Source organism: Sprattus sprattus, assembly GCF_963457725.1.
Source record: "Sprattus sprattus genome assembly, chromosome: 18".
Lineage (NCBI taxonomy): Eukaryota > Metazoa > Chordata > Actinopteri > Clupeiformes > Clupeidae > Sprattus > Sprattus sprattus.
Window position 1 is genome coordinate 18,653,895 of NC_137916.1, and position 17,899 is coordinate 18,671,793.

Here is a 17,899-nt window from a genome sequence, read left to right on the forward strand (position 1 = left end):
TTACATTGCAATCATACATACTGTACACAACAAAATATGACAAATGAACAAGTCAGGGAAAAAGCAAATGTACCCTCACTCAACCAAATAACGCTCAACACTCATGGACACACATGGAACGTGATGTAGGTGGGTTTGTGTTTGAGCTACTCTTTACATCTGATATGTCCAACTGTCTCTCTATTTGCATGTTTTAAACTCCTCCTGTAGTCCTCTGATGGTCTCAATCAGATGGCTTTGTTCTTTGGTCAATGTCATGCTGCTATAGTACCATAAGGAGTCTTTGCAAGAGAGCCATAGCACTACAGTACTGTAAAGAATCTATACAAGAGAATTTACAATATAAAGCGAACCAAATATATGGCAGACCAACTGTGTAATAGAGCATTTACAAACCTCCATCTCCACCTACAGTGGTCCATCTCTCAATCTTGAAGTAGGCAGGCAACAACAGAGTCATCAGTATCAAGTAGATCAATCATCTCCTTCTTCTTTTTTGACAGAAAATGTATGTGCAGTGAGGAAAAAAAACACTCTGGAGTGTGTGAGTTGAGTTAAAAAAAAAAACTGTTTGCTCTGTGACTCACCATTTAAATAGCCTGCTTCAAGACAGATATGTTGATGTGCATTCTGAAAATTCATGTCATTAATATGGGGGGGGGGGGGGGGGGGGGTTGTCGTTTCAAAACCTGATTCAATTGCTTCTAGTAAACACAGACATTTTTAATTATTCATATATGCACTGATCAAAGCTTTGAACCATTTAAAATATTGAGTTGACTGTACCAACTGAATATAGCAAACTACATGCATTTCAACATTTATTGACACATCAGTCATGAGAGGCCTATAAAGTAATGCTTTCTGTGAGCACTACCAGGGGGTTTCATTGGCCTTGAAGTTTTTAAATCTAAATAAGCAGAATCCTATGCCGTTTTCTTCCCTTGAATTAAATGAGACACAACACATGTATACAAAATTGACAGGATATTCAAACTGATGATAGGGTGGAGAGAGAAACGTATATACCCAGATGGTCATAAATAGTATTATTAGTGCTGTTGTTGTGGCTAATTGTGGTGGCTTTAATAGTTAGTTAGTTTGGTTGCGATTGTATGGCATTGTTGGTACAAGTTACCACAGCATGTCTTTTGGTTGTGGCTAACCCTTGAGTCTTTCCTATGACTTGCCACTGCAAACACCATCACCTTATTTCTATGCATAGTTGTTTTCTCAGATGTAAAGCCTTCCAAAATACAGACCAGATCAGCAGCGTCGTTTGGCAGAACCGTAAAAGCACACTAGGCTGTGCAATCACAGGGAACTTGTACTGAACTGCAGGTCCTGTGTCTTTGCACAGCCATTTGAACATGCCAAAGTTTGATGTAAACTGTACTGTAATAGATCCAATCTACTGGCTGTGAACTTTGACATGAACAAATGAACCAAGCAAAACCAGCGAGCCCCACCAAACTCTCTTGTTTGTCTCAATCTTTTTTTTCAGCATATTGTATTGTTGTGTTGTTTATATGTTGTTTCTCGTGGAACCAACAGGAGCAGCTCTCCAAATTCCGTTGTATGCAAATACAATGACAATAAAGACTTTTCATTTTTTCATGTGTTTTCCATCAGGCTGGCTGTGCATATGCGGCATTGTGGTTTGAGTGGCGGCACATCTTTCCCCCTGATGAGCACAAGCACGCCAACCCCCCGCTGAGGTAGGCTACCTGTGCCGTGCTTATCAGCAATCATAATAATCAACGCCACAATCACCGCAAACACACCACCACCGCGGACTCCTCTGGGTGAGGCAGCCGATAGAAGTATATGCCCCATGCTCACCTATCTGCCAAGCACAGATGTGCACACTTATCCACTCACACACATACTGAAACAACAATCACACTTAACAGAATAAAACTCAACACTTAAGTCATGGAACGTGATACATGTGGATTTGTTGATGAGCAGCCTTAATATTGGATATGTTACTGTGGAACTGGCCTAACAACGCACAAGTCCTGTCTTGTTCTTGGGTAAATGTCATGTTACCATAGTACCATAAAGAATCTTTGCACTGAAAGCATAGTACTACAGTACTGTAAAACATCTTTACACTCACACACCTATACACACAAACACACACATGCTCAGTGAAACACATACACATTACCCTCTTCTTCACGCACTCACTCACACACACAACTGAAGTTACTCAATACTCTCTGTCACACATTCACCCACTACCATAAATATATCCAGAGTGCCCAACAGCCCACCACCATCCCCTCTGTCACTCTTTCTATCTCTCTCCCCCACAACACACATGCACACACATTTGCACATGCAAATGAGGGATGTGCCCACAAACACACGCATATATATATACACACACACACACACACACACACACACACACACACACACACACACACACACACACACACACACACACACACACACACACACACACACACACACACACAAACACACAAACACACACCCACACACCCCCAGGTCAAGGCCCTGTGGGGGTCTGTGCAGAAATAGGTCATTTGTCACACATCATGTCCTGGGGCCCGGGATGCATTATAGATGAGACCAAACAGCCTGTCTCAGTGAGCACTTCGGCACACTCAGAGGATGAGGGAGGGAAGGAGCAGAAGAAGAGATGGAGGGATGGAGGGGTGGAGGGGCGGAGGGGTGGAGGGGTGAGCATGACTGTAATAAGGAGATGAATGCATAATATGGCCACAGCAGTATCGCCAGGGCCCTAATACCACTGTGCATCTGTGAGCTATTGTGTTGTATCCTCTCAGCATTATTACAAACATTGTTCTCCTTTTTTAAAAGCAGCTCACTTAATCTTTTCTGTGTGTAGCTGAATTACATAGACACATTCACCATATGTTTAGTTTCTTACACTAATACTGCAGATAAGGGAAAACTTCATACTATACCAGAATACATGATGACATACCGGTAATTATTTATTCAAACATTCAGGACTTGAATGACATTTTTCAGCTGGTACAAGTGTACAATTGAGCAAATGAGCTGAGTTGATCAAAAAAGGGGTTGTGTAATGGGATGCTTAACTACAGCACATGGCCTGTTTCAATCATTTGAATAATAAAAGGACTGGTGGCTGGTTATCATTACGCAATTTGGTTCTGGAAAATTGCTTGGCTGATTTCCACCTCAAAAGAAAGAACTTTAACAGGGCAAAATTGATGCAATTTGAAATGTACAACATACAGATCTATGTAGGGAATAATTTCTCACTTTTATCCATTTTATTTCCTTTTAGATATAAAAAAAAGGTTGTGAATGTAAGCAGATATAACTGATATATATTGATATATAAAAATTATCATTTGTAGTCAGTGGTATTACAGGATGCCACTACACATTGTCATTGAGGATGAGTCTGGGCCTGCTGGGAGGTCAGCTCATGAAGAAATTCCAGGTTCCACAGAGTGAAATTGTACTGATTACAACCCCAAACCCCTTCTGCAACATGCTTTGAAAAGGCATCCTCATTCATCAAATTATTCTGGCTGACATGCTCCCTTTCGTGACTTACACACTCCCAGTTCCTGGTTTATTTGTTTATCTGACCTATGATTGGCTCCTTATCGTGGTAATATTCCATCCGCAGCTATGGCTTGCAGACGGAAGCACCAAATCAGAAACAGGAAGGAGGATGTACACAGTATAGCAGCTGACAATTTTTTTTTTTTTAAACAAACAAGAGGAAAGCTGGGAAAAAGGCAGAAGGTAGAGAAAAAAAAGAAACATACAGAAAAGAGAAGGCTCCTGTCTTCTACTGCATCCATCTGTTCTGACAATGCAGGTGGAGGTCTATTCAGTCTGCCCTGCATGAGTGTGTGAGCGTGCGCGTGTGCGTGTGTAAGGATGGGGGGGGGGGGCAGGAAGAAGGGGAGGGGAGAGGGAAGGAGGGAGAGTAGAGATGGATGGGGAGAGAGAGAGAGTGTATGTGTGTGAGGGGGGAGGAGAAGAGGAAGAGGGGGGGCTCATGGTGATCTTTGCTGAAGGGGATAATGGTTGAGGAGCGCATAGCAATGGCTGCCATGTTTTACCCTCCCTGCACAATTAGCCAATCAGAGGCAAGCTCTGCCAGCCAGAAGGACACATAAAAGAAGAACATTGCAGCAGAGGCACAGAAGGAGACTGCGAGGAGCAGGGAAATACACACACACACACACGCAGCAGCAGCCAAAGCAGAACACCCTCCCCTGGACACACCCTATCGGGGATCACTGCTTCTCTTTTTTCTGTGCTATCGCCCACGCCGCTCGGAGAGAAATCACTTGCACATCATCATCCTGAAGAAAACCCCCTTTCTCCTCATTCTCCATCTGCAGAGGAAACCTACAATCTCAAGGGCTGAGAATCCCTGGCGAAGATTTGTCCTTTTTTCCTTTTTTCTTTTTTTTTCTTTTCATTTGGAAATTTGAGGCTGTCTCTTTTTTCCAACCACACCGTCCAAAAGGCCACAGTATAACAATACCTAAAACGAATATCAATTGAAGCCTCCACATCAAGACCTGCCAATCGAAGGACGTAGATCACTATCATCTTTGTGCATCAAGAATGGTTACTGTACGTACACCTCCTTTTTTTTACTCTCTTGTGATAGAAAGCTTTTGTGGCGGAGTACTGGGTAGATCTGTAAGCACACTGCAGTAGAGATGGAGAAATGTCTGCCAAAATGTGCTATGTGCTGTTTATTACCTACATTGTCTATTGTTATCATTCAATGTCACACATACGCACACACATGTACACACACACACAAACACATACTCAAACACACACACAACACACATAGAGACACATACAATGTCTCTGGCAGCAGAGATTAACATCCTCTTTATTTGTAATGGCATATGGAGAGATGCGCTGTGTTCCCTTAGTGCTTGACATTTCCACAGCTGACTGTGTGGAGTCAAGACGCCACTTTCTTCTGCCATTTTACAGTAAGATGGAAGACGTTTATACGCTCCTACTTCCGTTTCATGTCGTTTCTCTCATTCCCAAGCGTGACAGATACACTAAGACATTTGTTTAAAATTGTGGCGCACAGGGTCAGGGAATTCCGTGGGAATATCGCCCGGTGCTGGAATAACAGGGCGGGCGACAGGGGTAGAGGCTTGCCGAGGCCGCGTGCTGCTTTAGCAGTGATGGGGGCGTAATGCCTTTCTCTGCCTGGCGCAGCAAATGATGCTCGAGACGGATTTCTGAGACAAAACATGATGCCTCGGAGGCTGAGAGCCCATCGAGAGCTAGGCAAAGAAAAGGGTCGAGTCACTCAGAGAGGGGGAGGGGAGCGGAGAGATATTACGCATCTATTGGTTTGGATTGAATCAGGCAAGTAGAAATTCCTGAGGGTTCTCGTTGCGATGCAACAGAGCAAGTGAGCTGTAAATTTAAGGCCACGCGAGAGAGGATGGAGAGAGGAATGTCTTGATGAAAACTATTTTAAATGCCCTTGAAAGCGCTGGTCATTGGAGTCTGTGCGGTAGACAAAACGTTTCGAAATTGCAAAATGTCTTGATCTAGCAAACAGACCCTTTCTCATATAATCGTATCACACAACATATAGAAAGCAAACGGACAAACGAATTGGGCGTGTCAACTGGATTCGAAGACAAGGCGTTGGCATGCGCTGGCAACTTATCCCAGCCAAAACCTAGCACAAGGTGGTTGTTTTGCACCAGGCCGATTGTTTTTGACATTTAGAAGATGTGTTTTTAAAATCAAAGCATACAGGCCTCAATTCTAACTTTAAAAAAAAAAAAAAACACTTAATATCCATAGGCTTTCTGCCGTTAAGTGAGTCGGCCATCAACATTGTGATAATGCAAGTTTTTAGATTCCTTTTCTAAGTAGTGGAGGATCTCTACCTATGGCAAATAAAAATATGTAGGGAAAATCTTTTACAGAAATTAACACACATATAAGCAGCAAGCAGCAAAAACGCAAGACTAAGCATTTGAGCACGTGGCCTTCAACTGATGAGATTGTTTATAGTTCAAGTTTCTGATATGATATAGTGTGATGTTTAAGAAACCACGTCAATATATTCACTCATCTTCTAGTACTCATATTTTGTCTATATTAAAATCTAAGGCGTAAAATCTTGATGAACAATAATTGGAAACAAAGAAACCCCCATCTGGTCGCAAAGCTAGGCCTACTGCACAGGACTCCTAGGATACGTTCAACCAGTTATTGGCACTCTTGATTCATAACCGTTTGTGATTAATCCAAGCTCCGGGAGTAGGCCTCTGGGCGTCATGCACAAAGCTATCTCCCCACCACATGTTCCGCAGTCCTCCGTGAGCGTGCTTACCGCAGTGCCATGCGAATAAAACCGTTGAGTCAGATAACCTTCTCGAGGCGCTTACACAATTCAAGGACAAGGACATCACGAACGACGAAAAACCCGAACATGCTGAGTAAATTGGTTAAACAAAATAATATTCATATTTATTCATTGATATTCAGAAAAACGTGTTAGATCAATAATTTTCCGAGGAACTGCTTGGTAAGCCAAGCAGGCCGCTGCTTTCTGGAAGAGTGTACATGGGCTCCAGTAAGAAAAAAACGCCTCGTAGGTTGTTCACCGCTTTCAGCCACATAGCCTATATATGCTGTATGAGAATGAGAGACCTCCATTTTTGGGTGTTACGTAAGCAAATGTGTAGTTCATGAAGCCAACTAGATATCAACAAATTAAGTTAAGCTAAAACTCACACATTTAAAATTATTGTGGAAATCAAAAGGCTACTTATTCTTAATTAAATAGAAAAAAACATTACAAAAAAATAAAGAGAGCGATATATTATTATTAGTAGTAGTATTATCATATTATTATTATCAGTGGTCGACAGCTTAAGTCGTTGTAATGTTCATTGTTCCCGGAGTCGCGAAGCCTCTGGCCTCTACACAAAGCGCCACTGTTTACATTAATATTCATGGTGCTGCCATAGCCTCTGCGCGAGAGAAGAGGAGGAACGGGTGGCTCTTTTGTTTGCTTGTGTCAATACGTTTATTCAGCAAAAAGGCGCAGGGATTTATGAATGCCTGCGGAGCACACATGTCCATGCTGGTTTGAAAAGGAGCATGGCTAAACAAAGAAATTAGTAGATGACGAAACAAAAAAGTTACAAATATGTGATTTGAGGAGTCAGAGCACTGTAGTGTTTGTGTGCTTTTTTTAATGGTAAAAGGCGCAAGAGCGATAGCTTTTAGCAGTTGCCAATGTTATCCTTCTCCGATGGAATTCCTGGTAGCCACTCCCTATTTCAGCACTCTGGATAGCGACCAAGCATGGTTTCAGCTGGTTACTGCAAATCACGTATATTTTTGATACGGTGAAAGAGGATACTGTAAACTAGTTAAAGCATGAAGTAAATTTGGTAGTGTATTTTTACATTCTCTTGCCAAATTCAGGAAAAATGAACTTCTAATGGTGGTGTCCATCCCTAAACCACGCTGACAGTAATACCACTATTAAGACATGAACGATCAGGACATGGATCCCCAAGGCTTGAGCTATGACTTGTGTCCTGTTGTTTCACAGCTGCCTCTGTGATCTCTTAAGCTCCGGCAAGAGTATGGCTAGAGCCTTTTGTTTTGGATAATCCTGTAAGCTGTGTCAGTGAGACGGCCTATTGGCAACTCCGGCTCAGCATTCACATTTGATCCAGGACGAGCAGAAAAGTGCATCAGTGAATCCTACAGAGTAAATAGGGAGAGAAGCGTGGAGATGAATGATAAATAGTCCCAGGTCCATTTCCTTCCCCATGTTTCCTCCTTCATTTCAATTCATAAGAGGTAGGTTTAAAGCAGATGAGTCCATCTTCATTTACATGTTATAATTATATTATTATCTAAATGGGTTTGTGCATACATCTATGTGTGCGCAATGACAAGTGAAGCAGCTGTATATTTTCTTAAAAAAAAAAAAATTCGAACACATGGTTGCGATATGTCCTCAAGAAGTTGCCTCAGCCTTCAAGGAAGTAATTTCATGAGTGCTTAACAGGAAGCGAGAGCGTTGTCACGTGCTCAGTGATGAGATCATCACAAACTCTTTGTTCAGGAGGCAGGGAGAGGAATTAATCAATAAGTGTTCTGCCATTGAGCCCCCTGCAGCAAAGATTGACCACACTCATCAATATGAAACAAAATGCAACGCATCAGACAGTTTTGGAAAAATTACACTGTAATAGTTTAGCCATCCTCATACACTATAACTATTAATATGGCTAGAAGGTATAGGTTTAGGATTTGATGCATTTAACGACTTATTTGGAAAAAAGACAGCACCAAACATACTCTTTAATAAATTGTCATTTAAGAAAATATCTATACATTTTAAATTATCCTTCACAATGTGAAATGACTGCCGATAACGTGCAAACGGTCTGTCGTTTGGTTCGCCGCATGCGTGTAGCTGTGGTCTTCGGCTGCCAGAGCAGGCAGGCCTCTTGTTTGCGTGCAAGTCTAGGTCCATGTGTAGGCGATGATGATGCAGTGCATTAAATATTGAGGGAGATCTCTCCGGTCCCAGAAATAGAAGAGTACAGGCTGAGACATGAGGGGCCAGCCCATCCTCGCAGACCTGCTGGAGAGAGTCTTGTGCTCTCAGCACTAATACGCCCAGGAAGCCAGTCCCATGTTTGTCATTTTGAGAGACAATTTAATTAATTCACCGGCCCAGGCCTCATTTACAAGCATCCCCACTGTCAGATTCGTCTCTATGAAAAAGATTTATTTGATACAGGGGCAAGCCATCCCTTTTAAGGGGCCTATTTATGTATTTTTTTTGTCATGGGGATGAAAGAACCATGCTCTGCCTGAACATATTGTGGGCATACAGGGGCTGAAAAACTTGAGGCGAGGTTTGCTGAGCTTGCCAGCCGTTCTCTGAGGCCATCCAGGGCCCTCTCTGCCCATGGCTTATATAACGCTTTACACTTGTCACTGTGGATGGGTGGCCTGCCATGGGCTGGTTCGTTTCAGTTGGCAGATCAAATTAGGCTCCTATCTTGTCACTTGGTGGAAAGGCTGATTTTTCTCTCCAAAACACAATTTAAGCAATTTATCCACTGTATCTTTAAATATATGTATTTTTTATTCTTTGGTACAGATTGTTGCATTTTATTTCTATATATTCTGGATGGATAAGAACAGAGCTATTTTATATATATTAATATATTTTTTGGAGTAACTCATTGTATTACATGTGTCATTTTTTTATCATTCGCTTTTTCTGTGCCTTGGCCAGACCAGACTCTTCCAATTCAACATGGACCACAGTGTGAGCACTGTTCAGATAGCACCTAAGTAGATTAGCATAATGAAACTCTGTGTTAACTCACTCTGCTTTGTGTTCATGTAGTGATAACACACTCCATAGCCTTCCACACAATCTCTTCTCATTAATACTGTTTCAACTACAAATTCTATGTCGATGACACTGTAGAGAAAAAACATACTTATCATTATCTAATAGATAAAAGACCAGCAGTATTGGACTAACTGAGATGTTTTCCCTCTCCTCGCCTATCGTTTGTACACAAACACACACTCTGTTAAAAGTCAAGAAGCCAGCCAATAGCAACAGTCGTCAAGCCACTGTTACCTGGGCAACCTGGTCCTAGGTAATGCCGAGGGCGATAATAAGACACAGTACCACCGGAGAAAGAATCAGAAAGACAAGAGATAAACAGAAAGAGAGAGAAGAGCAGAGATGGAGGACTGTTGTTGGGATGTAGACCACTGCTATGGCACCGACCCCATGTTGAGTGCAGACATACATGCTACTGGTTATCAAATCCAAATTGGGCTATTTAAAATTTGATGTCAGATGTGCTTTCAGGATAATGGGGAATTCATGCTGAGAAGCAGGAAAATAGACAGCTGATAGCTTCCCTCATAAAAGGGCAGTGTAATTAACCTCCACTTTGCTGTAGTCAGCTTATAGGGTGGGGTTTGTCTTTTGAAAAATAATCTTTGCAATCATGTGAGGTTGCAGCACACTCCAATCAATACCTGGCTTAAAAGGGAGGAACCAGTTTAAATGTAAACACCCAACATTTGTTGAAAGAGAAAAATGAGGGGGAAAACATAAAATATTTAATTTCAAATATCCTGGAGATACTCAAGCGAAGCTCTGGAAAATCAACATCACCAGTAACAACTGAAAAAGAGCTTATGAGAGCCGGAGATGGTGAGCACGCCCAGCTAATGACAGAAAATGAGCTTTCGAGGCACATGAAGATTTGAGTGGAGGGCGGAAAGAAGAAAGAGAGGGAGAGAAAGAGGGAGGGAGTGAGAGAGAGAGAGAAAGAAAGAAAGAGAGAGAAGGCAGGGGAGAGAGAAAGAATGGAAGTTTTATCGCTGACCTGCACACATCTGTTCCCAGAAAATACCCCAAAGGCCAAATTAAGCAACATGGTGTAGTCCAGAGCAACACAGAAGAAACACGAATAAAAGCAACACACGCACACACACTCACATACAGACACAGACACGACAAAAATACAAGGGTCCCAAACAAGTGCTTAGACTATTTCACATTTGGCCTTTTTGATATATATTTTTTAATGCATATGGAGTGTCCTTGAGTACAGCTAACAGAGCTGAGTACGTCCAGTCACAATGTCACTTCCTCTTTGTCTGTCCGCCACCCCCTCAACCACCATCAGGGCTGTGCTGGCATTGTGATGTAACGGCGCTTGACCCTGGATAGAAGGGGAGGGGGAGGCTTGTGACATCTGCATAGCCGTCGGCACACAGAGGCAGGGAGACTGAGCGAGAGAGAAAGGCAGGGATGGAGAGAGGATGGAGAGAGAGGGAAAGGAGGAAGATAAAAGAAGGCTGGTGTTTGTTGCATTGTGCGCTCCCACCTCTTAACTGTTCACTCCCAAAAATAAGCAGTGGAGGGGTTGTGTTCTTTTAAAGGACGGCTTTATTTTACTTTACTGCAAAAAGCACACACACATACCCCCTTCCTATACACAGACACACATGCACACAGAGGAACACAAACAAACAGGAATACACACACACATACGCATAGACCCACACACAAAGACACTCACAGAGAAACAGTCACACTAAGTCTTATTTCCTGATTGGCCCCAGCAGATAATCAGCACCATGGAAACTCAGGTGTCCAATGGTCCAAGTGGAACCAGCCTGCCGAATGGCCCGGTCATCAGCAGCAACGGTTCCACAGATGACAGCAAGACCAACCTGATCGTCAACTACCTGCCCCAAAACATGACACAGGAGGAGTTCAAGAGCCTGTTCGGCAGCATTGGAGAAATTGAGTCCTGCAAGTTGGTCCGGGACAAGATCACAGGTACCCCAACACAAAGTAAAAAGCACTTTTTAATGGATTTGTAGTACAGCTAAAAATTGTTCTTAGTATGCGGTGATGATTGTTGTTGATATGCGTGATGTCTAATCGCAGGTCAGAGTCTGGGCTATGGCTTTGTGAACTATGCAGATCCCAACGATGCAGACAAGGCCATCAACACACTCAACGGTCTCAAACTACAGACAAAAACGATCAAGGTGAGGCCACCTCAACCGTCTTCCCCTCAATCACTGCCCTCTCAATGGAGAGGAAGTGGGGGAGAAAAGAAAAGAAAGAGGCAGAGAGGGATAGAGAGAGAAACAGAGGGAGGTATGGGCAGCTCCAGACGTGACAGAGGGAGTGGAGGAGGGAGGGGCAAGGGGTGGGGGAGGGAGGGAGGGGTCGCCAGGAACAAAGGGAGCGAAGAATGGCAAGAGGGAGAGGAGAGAGCGGAGGTCAGAAAGCAAGGGGGCCGTGTGCGGCGGCGATTGTGATGGAAATGTAATTAGGGAGGCGCACTGTGGGGCAGTGGGGTCAGAGCAGGCAGCCCCATCTGCCTCCAATCTTGGCTAATTAGGGGTCTCTTTGTCCCAAAGTCAGATGGAGGGATGGAGGGAGAGGGAGGAAGGGAGGGAGGGAGGGAGGACAGCACTGGTTGGGTATTAAAAAAAGAGAGAGGGAGAGAGTGAAAGATTAAACACTGCCCAGGCGCCTGCCACCCCATCCCATCAAAGCAGATCAAAGATTGGGATAAAGCACAGGCTGAGATAGATATGCTCAGCAAAGGCAGCATGGACAGCTAGACAACCAAAATCTGGCTCACACATCTGCTCGTAGGAACAAAGACTCAATGTTATATTGATTACTAATACAAAAAATACATTTTTCTTTGATAACAAGGTGTTGGAAATACTTACTATTCCACTCAATATCAATTGCAAACTGTAAAGCGCAAGAGAGGTAATACCGTATTCTATTAGTGTATCCATAATATAGTATAATCCAGATATTTTTCACAATTGGTTTGATACCAATCTTTGTTATGACATACAGTAGTATATAATATTAGAATGGAAGGTTATAGTTTGTATCAATTTTAAAGTAACGGCAGTGTAGGCACTGTATTCATTCCGTATGCGCCACTACACATGTCTGGTTTTAGGCTTAACAAATGTCATATTTTCCAAGTCAATACAGGCATTGTGAGAGAGCAGAAGACATGGCCAGGGTGGGGAGTATGTGTGTGTGTGTGTGTGTGTGTGTTTGTGTGTATGTGTGCATTTGGGGGGGGGGTTGTAGGAGTAAAGGAAAAAGGGGGGAGCATGGGGAGCAGAATGCCAATGACAGGATTAGAGGCCATATGGGCTGTAGGCACCATCTGTACTGCGGGAGCGATAGGGAGAGGGTTAATTATAGGGCAGACTCTAGTCCCTCAGCATCCCCTCCCCGTTCTACAAAAGCACTGGCCAATCTCTGCCATGCACCCACACGCTCAACAATAACACCCCTGCTTCAGCCCAGAACAATACACCTCAGGCAGACGTATAGAATCAATACAGCTTGAGGAGATTCAGTGAGATATGGCTGCTATACAGCAATACAAAGTGCAATACAAAGATGTTCGGTCAGCCATTGTTGCAGGCTATTCAGTTTTTGGGAATTTTGTGTTCTGGGTCGAAGATCTAGCCAGCTAGCCTGTTGTGGTGTTGGTGGTGTTTGTATAGCAAGTCTGTTGGCTTTTAGCATGTTAGCCAAAAACTGCCTCTTTAAAGTTGTTTTTTTGTAAATCAAAAACAACACTCAAAATGAAAGCGAATACTGTCAAATAAATGGAGCCAGTCTAGACAGCAAAAAGATGCAAAGCAATGGAATTAATGTTATATTCTCCCAAAAAATATATGTGGATGTAACCCCTTTGTAACCACCAACATTTTAATTAGTAACTCAATTAATTACACTTCCATTCTCAGTCACTGTAACGAATTACAACTACATTTTTTAAAAATTTTAATTACATAACTCCATTACATGTAACTAGTTACTCCCCAACCCTGTATATTGTATATGTATTCATCAGTGTGTCCAGGTTGAGGATTTGCGTGGGCATTTTAGATGTATTCTGGGAGTGAAGTGAGTGTTTTGTCAGTTGTCAGGGATGCTTGATGTCATGTGATCTGTTTATAAGGTTTGCTGGTTGCCAGAGAAGCCATTTCCCCCCGAGGAGGAGGACAAAGGGAGATGGAGGGAGGAATGGAGAAAGGGAGGGGAGGGGAGGAGTGATTTTTCTATCTCTGACAACATTTGCACTCTCTCCCCCTCCCCTCCCTTTCCCACTCTCTTATCTTGTGCTTTCTGTCTTTCCCTTTCTCTTTCACACAGAGCCACACACAGTAAAACCGACGTTCCAAATCCATCCCTTTAATTGCTGTCCACAAACACCGACATCAGAGCACAATCCCTAATAATCTTGGGAAAATTGTACATGGAGTTTATTAAATACCCATTTGGCTCTCAATCTACTGAAATACAAATATATATTTTTAAAAACGTACTCCTATGCTATTAAAGCACATTCAGGCCAACTAATATTTAAAAACTTAAATGGCATTTTATGGCCTTTCATAACAGATTGTTGTATTATTAATCCACTGAAACTGTGCAAGCCTGTACCTTCGTGGAACATTTTCGCACAAAGAGATTTGCTGCATGTTGTAGTTTGCATACACGGGTTAGGGAAGTGGTGTTTGTGTGTATGTGTGTGTGTGTGTGTGTGTGTGTGTGTGTGAGGGGGGGGGGGGGGGGAGCAGGTGTGCTCTTGTGGAGACAGAAGAGAGAGAATGCAGACAAGTGCACACTTGAGTGACTAATAAGGGCACTAAGTGGGAAAAGAGCAAGGTGGAGTAGGGGAAAAGTGGGGTATTTGAAGAAAAAAAAAAAACACCTCCTTTTTGCCACAGTAGGACAGTTGGCAAGGCTACCCTGTCCGAGACATCGAGTTGTTGGTTCTCCATTTCTCACATGGGCATTTGGCTTGGTACCCTTCTCCCTGCAGGTATCGTACGCAAGGCCTAGTTCGGCCTCTATTCGCGATGCCAACCTGTACGTAAGCGGCCTCCCCAAGACCATGGGCCAGAAGGACATGGAGCAGCTCTTCTCCCAATACGGCCGCATCATAACCTCTCGCATCCTGGTAGACCAGGTCACAGGTAAGGAAAAAGCTCCCCGGTCTTTACCACCACACCACAGACACAATCTTAAACAACTAAAAATACGCTGTCTTCACTGCAACCGTCATCGGCTCCTAAATCCCATTGGACCAAGGCGCCATGGAACCACTAAAGGAGCTCATACCACAGGCATAAACACAAACACCTGCTAGTTTATTTGCAATCATCACTTTCAGTATTCACCATGCAATCTTTATCACATTACATAACTTGGTGAGATCAAGCCAAAACAAGAGCTGGAATTCACTGCTCCTAATGTTCTCCAACCTAAAGAATAAGCACCTAGCCCTGGACTCATAGAGATAAAGCATAGTGACTTCCAAATCCAACACATTCAAAATCCAAACACGAAGACAGCCGTTTAAGTGCAGCCATTTTTGAGCCATTGTCCCTTTGTTTACTTTGCTGTGATAGAGCATTTTAAAACTCGAATTCGAATTAAATACCGAACCATTCCAAAAACCACCTGGCTAGAGCAGCTCTTAACAACTGATGCTATAGCTAACACTCTGTGGTATGCTCAGGTGCTAACAGTTTGACTGCTTTTTGTCGCCCCCCTCTCCTGGAGCAGGCATCTCACGCGGAGTAGGATTCATCCGTTTTGACAAAAGGAACGAGGCAGAGGAGGCTATCAAGGGTCTGAACGGCCAGAAACCCCTAGGCGCATCTGAGCCCATCACCGTCAAGTTCGCCAACAACCCCAGCCAGAAGACGGGCCAGGCGCTGCTCACCCAGCTCTACCAGACCGCCGCACGCCGCTACACTGGACCCCTGCACCACCAGACCCAGCGTTTCAGGTACCATCCTCCTCCTCCCGCCTTTCTCCTCCTCTCCGGCGTCACTCTTTCACGTGTCTTCCGCTCTCCGTCTCTCTGTGAGTCTCCATTTGAAAAAGCAGCAGCGTGGCTTAGCAGTAGGAAAACAGAAACCGGGAAACGAATCAACCAAAAATAGCGTAGCGTGAAAACAAGAGCGGGCGATGAGGGAAAAGGATGGGAAGGGAGGGGAGGGGGCAACTCAAGCAGAAGGAAGACGGACATTAGATGGCCCTTCCATCATCTCATTTAACAAGTAAGAGATGGTTAAACAAGTGCGGGGATAGGGTGTGTGAATGAGAAAGCACAATGGCAGGCTCGCACACACATGCAGTCCTTATATAGAGTGCACCCATCACGTCGCCTGAGGGCCACGCAAGCACTGCACCACTGTGGTCGCTCAGGCCCTACTCTCTGATTGGTGGATGCTGAGGAGCCGAGGTCGGGCTGCAGCGCAGAGCGCCATCTGCAGCAGGCTGAACGAGCTGCATGTCTGAGAAGCACAGCCAAAAAACTCACTCTCTTCTTTTCTTCTGTTTGGTCCGATTTCGCCACTAACGTCTCCACCTCCCTCATTTCCCCCTTTTGCATTGCAGACTCGACAATTTACTAAACGCCACCTACGGAGTCAAGAGGTAAATGCCAAAGGTGTCCTTTCCAACAAAGCATCCATGCCTAAACAACCTCAAACAAAGTGCCCGGAATACCACCTGCTGACTCAAATCTTAAATTGGAGATAGAATTCAAAGTCCAATCCCCCTAGATTTCATTGATACCTTGAAACATTACCAAGCCATAAATAGACCTCTATTTATGGATGTGCATTTGAGATTGAACAGCAGGACATTCTGGCATGGCTTTGTTTAACAGTTTTGTTCTTTTTTTCCTTTGGTTTGGATTACTTGATTGAACTGATTTGTATGTATTTCTTTATGGAACTAACATTTTTATTTCAGTTTTCCGTTGCTTTAATGTCCTTTTTTTCCACCAGCATGGACATACCAGATTCCGTTTGCGTCTTCTTCTGTTTGCTCCAACTATTCCTTTGATTTGTTTCTGATTTGCTTTCATTCCTCTCTAGGTTGTGTGTTTTTTGCTAAATAGGCCTATTGTGCATTTTTTTCTGTTGGACATTGTGATTTCTGTGTCCTACTTCTGCAGGGCTTTTGTTCAACAGGGAATGTGATTAAAATACTATGCAGGGTAATGTGGGTAACTGAGTGCTAGAAGAAAAGCCTGCTCCTTTATTTGTTTTGTTCTATACGGAACCCTTTAGTCTGTGTGTGTGTGTGTTGCCTGCAAATCCTCTGTGTCTACTTAAAGCAGAGATGATGGAGATGGGGTCCCTGTTCTTCCATACATCAACGTCAAAAACCGCAAGCAATACCCCCCTCAAAAAACAAACAAACAAACAAACAAACAAAAAGCTGCAGGAACCCGCATGTTAGTAGCAAGTGTAGCGACCCGACACGAACTACATTCTGACACCCATGGCAGTTCTCCTTCTCTCCTCCCCAGGTTCTCCCCGATCACGATCGACAGCATGACCAGTCTGGCGGGAGTCAACCTGACCGGACCAACCGGCGCCGGCTGGTGCATCTTCGTATATAACCTCTCGCCGGAGGCAGATGAGAGCGTGCTGTGGCAGCTGTTCGGGCCATTCGGAGCTGTCACCAACGTCAAGGTGATCCGCGACTTCACCACCAACAAGTGCAAGGGCTTCGGCTTCGTCACCATGACCAACTACGACGAGGCGGCCATGGCCATCGCCAGCCTTAACGGCTACCGCCTGGGCGACCGCGTGCTACAGGTCTCCTTCAAGACCAGCAAGCAGCACAAGGCCTAATGAGAGGAGGTGAAGGAGGGCACCAGGGGCCACTCGAAGCTCCCGCGGCCTGGGGGGAGAGCCTTTGAGCTCCCCCACACGCTCACTCTACATGGGTCTGGACTGAGTCTCTCTCTCTTTCTCTGTTTCTCTCTCTGACACACACACATACTTACACATACATAGATATACAGACATCCATACATAAACTTCTATACACTCATGTACACACAGAGAGACACAACACACGCCACAGACACATTTAGTCAGAGTTCCGAACAAAACCACAGGTAGAGTTTTTCTTTTTTCTTTACACAACATGCTAGTCCTTCCCTACTTTTGCCTGGATTGAATTAGCGGTGGTGCGTAGCTGGTCTGGGAGGGGGATATGGGGGTAAAGGGGTGGGATGGGATTTGGGGAAATGGTCAGGAGTCAGAAAAGGACAGTCTAATGAATGTGACAGAGAATGTGTGCTGAGTGCTTCGATTGAGTTCAGGCAAAGAACAAGAACTGATGGATGACAAAACATAACGATCAAAAATGCGAAATGAAATAGAAAATATGTGCAATTTTACCCAAAACGTCTGCCCCACTAACCTCTCCTAGGGTGCTGGAGAGAATGTAGTCACT

General features: G+C 44.0%; 1 protein-coding gene across 1 annotated transcript in view; it reads left to right on the forward strand.

Annotated features, from left to right (window-relative positions):
* Positions 1–17,289, forward strand: part of elavl3 (ELAV like neuron-specific RNA binding protein 3) — a gene marked incomplete at both ends in the record, with an annotated part of 23,168 nt that extends 5,879 nt beyond the window's left edge. Inside the window, 8 exons of the mRNA XM_080856198.1 lie at positions 1,633–1,718; positions 4,557–4,626; positions 11,185–11,419; positions 11,516–11,619; positions 14,454–14,607; positions 15,200–15,425; positions 16,040–16,078; positions 16,941–17,289. Of these exons, the coding sequence (XP_080712324.1) occupies positions 1,633–1,718; positions 4,557–4,626; positions 11,185–11,419; positions 11,516–11,619; positions 14,454–14,607; positions 15,200–15,425; positions 16,040–16,078; positions 16,941–17,289 (1,263 nt within the window). The remainder of the gene's footprint in view (positions 1–1,632; positions 1,719–4,556; positions 4,627–11,184; positions 11,420–11,515; positions 11,620–14,453; positions 14,608–15,199; positions 15,426–16,039; positions 16,079–16,940) is intronic.
* Positions 17,290–17,899: the final 610 nt, after the last annotated feature.